Source organism: Egretta garzetta, unplaced genomic scaffold, assembly GCF_000687185.1.
Source record: "Egretta garzetta isolate BGI_Z169 unplaced genomic scaffold, ASM68718v1 scaffold27, whole genome shotgun sequence".
NCBI classification, from domain to species: Eukaryota; Metazoa; Chordata; class Aves; order Pelecaniformes; family Ardeidae; genus Egretta; species Egretta garzetta.
In genome coordinates, this window is record NW_009260400.1 from 2429248 (window position 1) to 2430110 (window position 863).

At 67.6% G+C, this 863-nt stretch overlaps 1 protein-coding gene across 1 annotated transcript in view; it reads right to left on the minus strand.

The window, feature by feature from the left end:
* Positions 1-863, minus strand: part of CARMIL2 (capping protein regulator and myosin 1 linker 2) — a 27320-nt gene that overhangs the window by 623 nt on the left and 25834 nt on the right. Inside the window, 3 exon segments of the mRNA XM_035898809.1 lie at positions 1-155; positions 229-482; positions 770-838. Coding sequence (XP_035754702.1) covers positions 1-155; positions 229-482; positions 770-838 — 478 coding nt within the window.

Consider the following 863-nt stretch of genomic DNA (forward strand, 5'->3'; position numbering starts at 1 on the left):
TGCTCCTCGTGGACGGACACAGCTCGACGGCTGGTCCCCCGCGGTGCCACCAGCCGCGGCATCAGCCGGTTGTCTGGAAAAGCCATGGAGAGGTGCTGTCAGAGGGGAGCCTGCAGCACCCCGACCTGCTGGCAGCCCCCCATCAGCACCCAGCACTGGGTGCTTGGGTCCCTGCTGCCTCCCATTCCCGAGGGGCTCTGGGCATTTGCCACAAGTGGGATGGGGGACCTTGGTGGCAGCTCGTGCATCCCTACCTTCGGGGTTGGGCAGTGCGGGCAGGGGGCTGCTGCTCCAGCCCTCCCAGCTGCCGGGCTCTGGCAGTGCACTGGGCTCAGCCAGGGTGAAGGATTGCCAGGGCTGGTCAGAGCTGATGCCCTGCGGCTCAGTGGGCAGCTGCCTCCCCAGGGCTTTCCAGGTTGGCCGGGGCTCAGCCGAGCCGGTGCTGGGCTCCATCGCTGCAGCTGGACTGCGGAAGGGTGCGTCTGTGGGGACAGGCAGGGCAGAGCAGTGGGTGCTCAGCAGTAACGGCCCCAGGGGATGGCTTTTGGTGCTGGGACCCAGGGGTTCCATCCGCCATCACCCTGGCTGGGCACCCATGGGCGCAGGGCACCCTCCTGAGAGTGGGACCCTGCCCAGGTGCCCATGCCCACCAGTCCCTGTTGGCTCCAGTCCCCATGCATCACTTCTTGGTGCTAATGGTGGGGATGGGGCCCTCTGCCCTGGGGGCTGGTGTGCTGCTCCCCCCCCCCGGCACCCATGGGTGACCCACCTGTGGACACAGAGTGCGTGCGTGCCTTCAGGGAAGGGGGGGAGTCTGCAGAGCTGTCCACGATGTCCCCTGCAAGCACAACCCACCAGTCAAC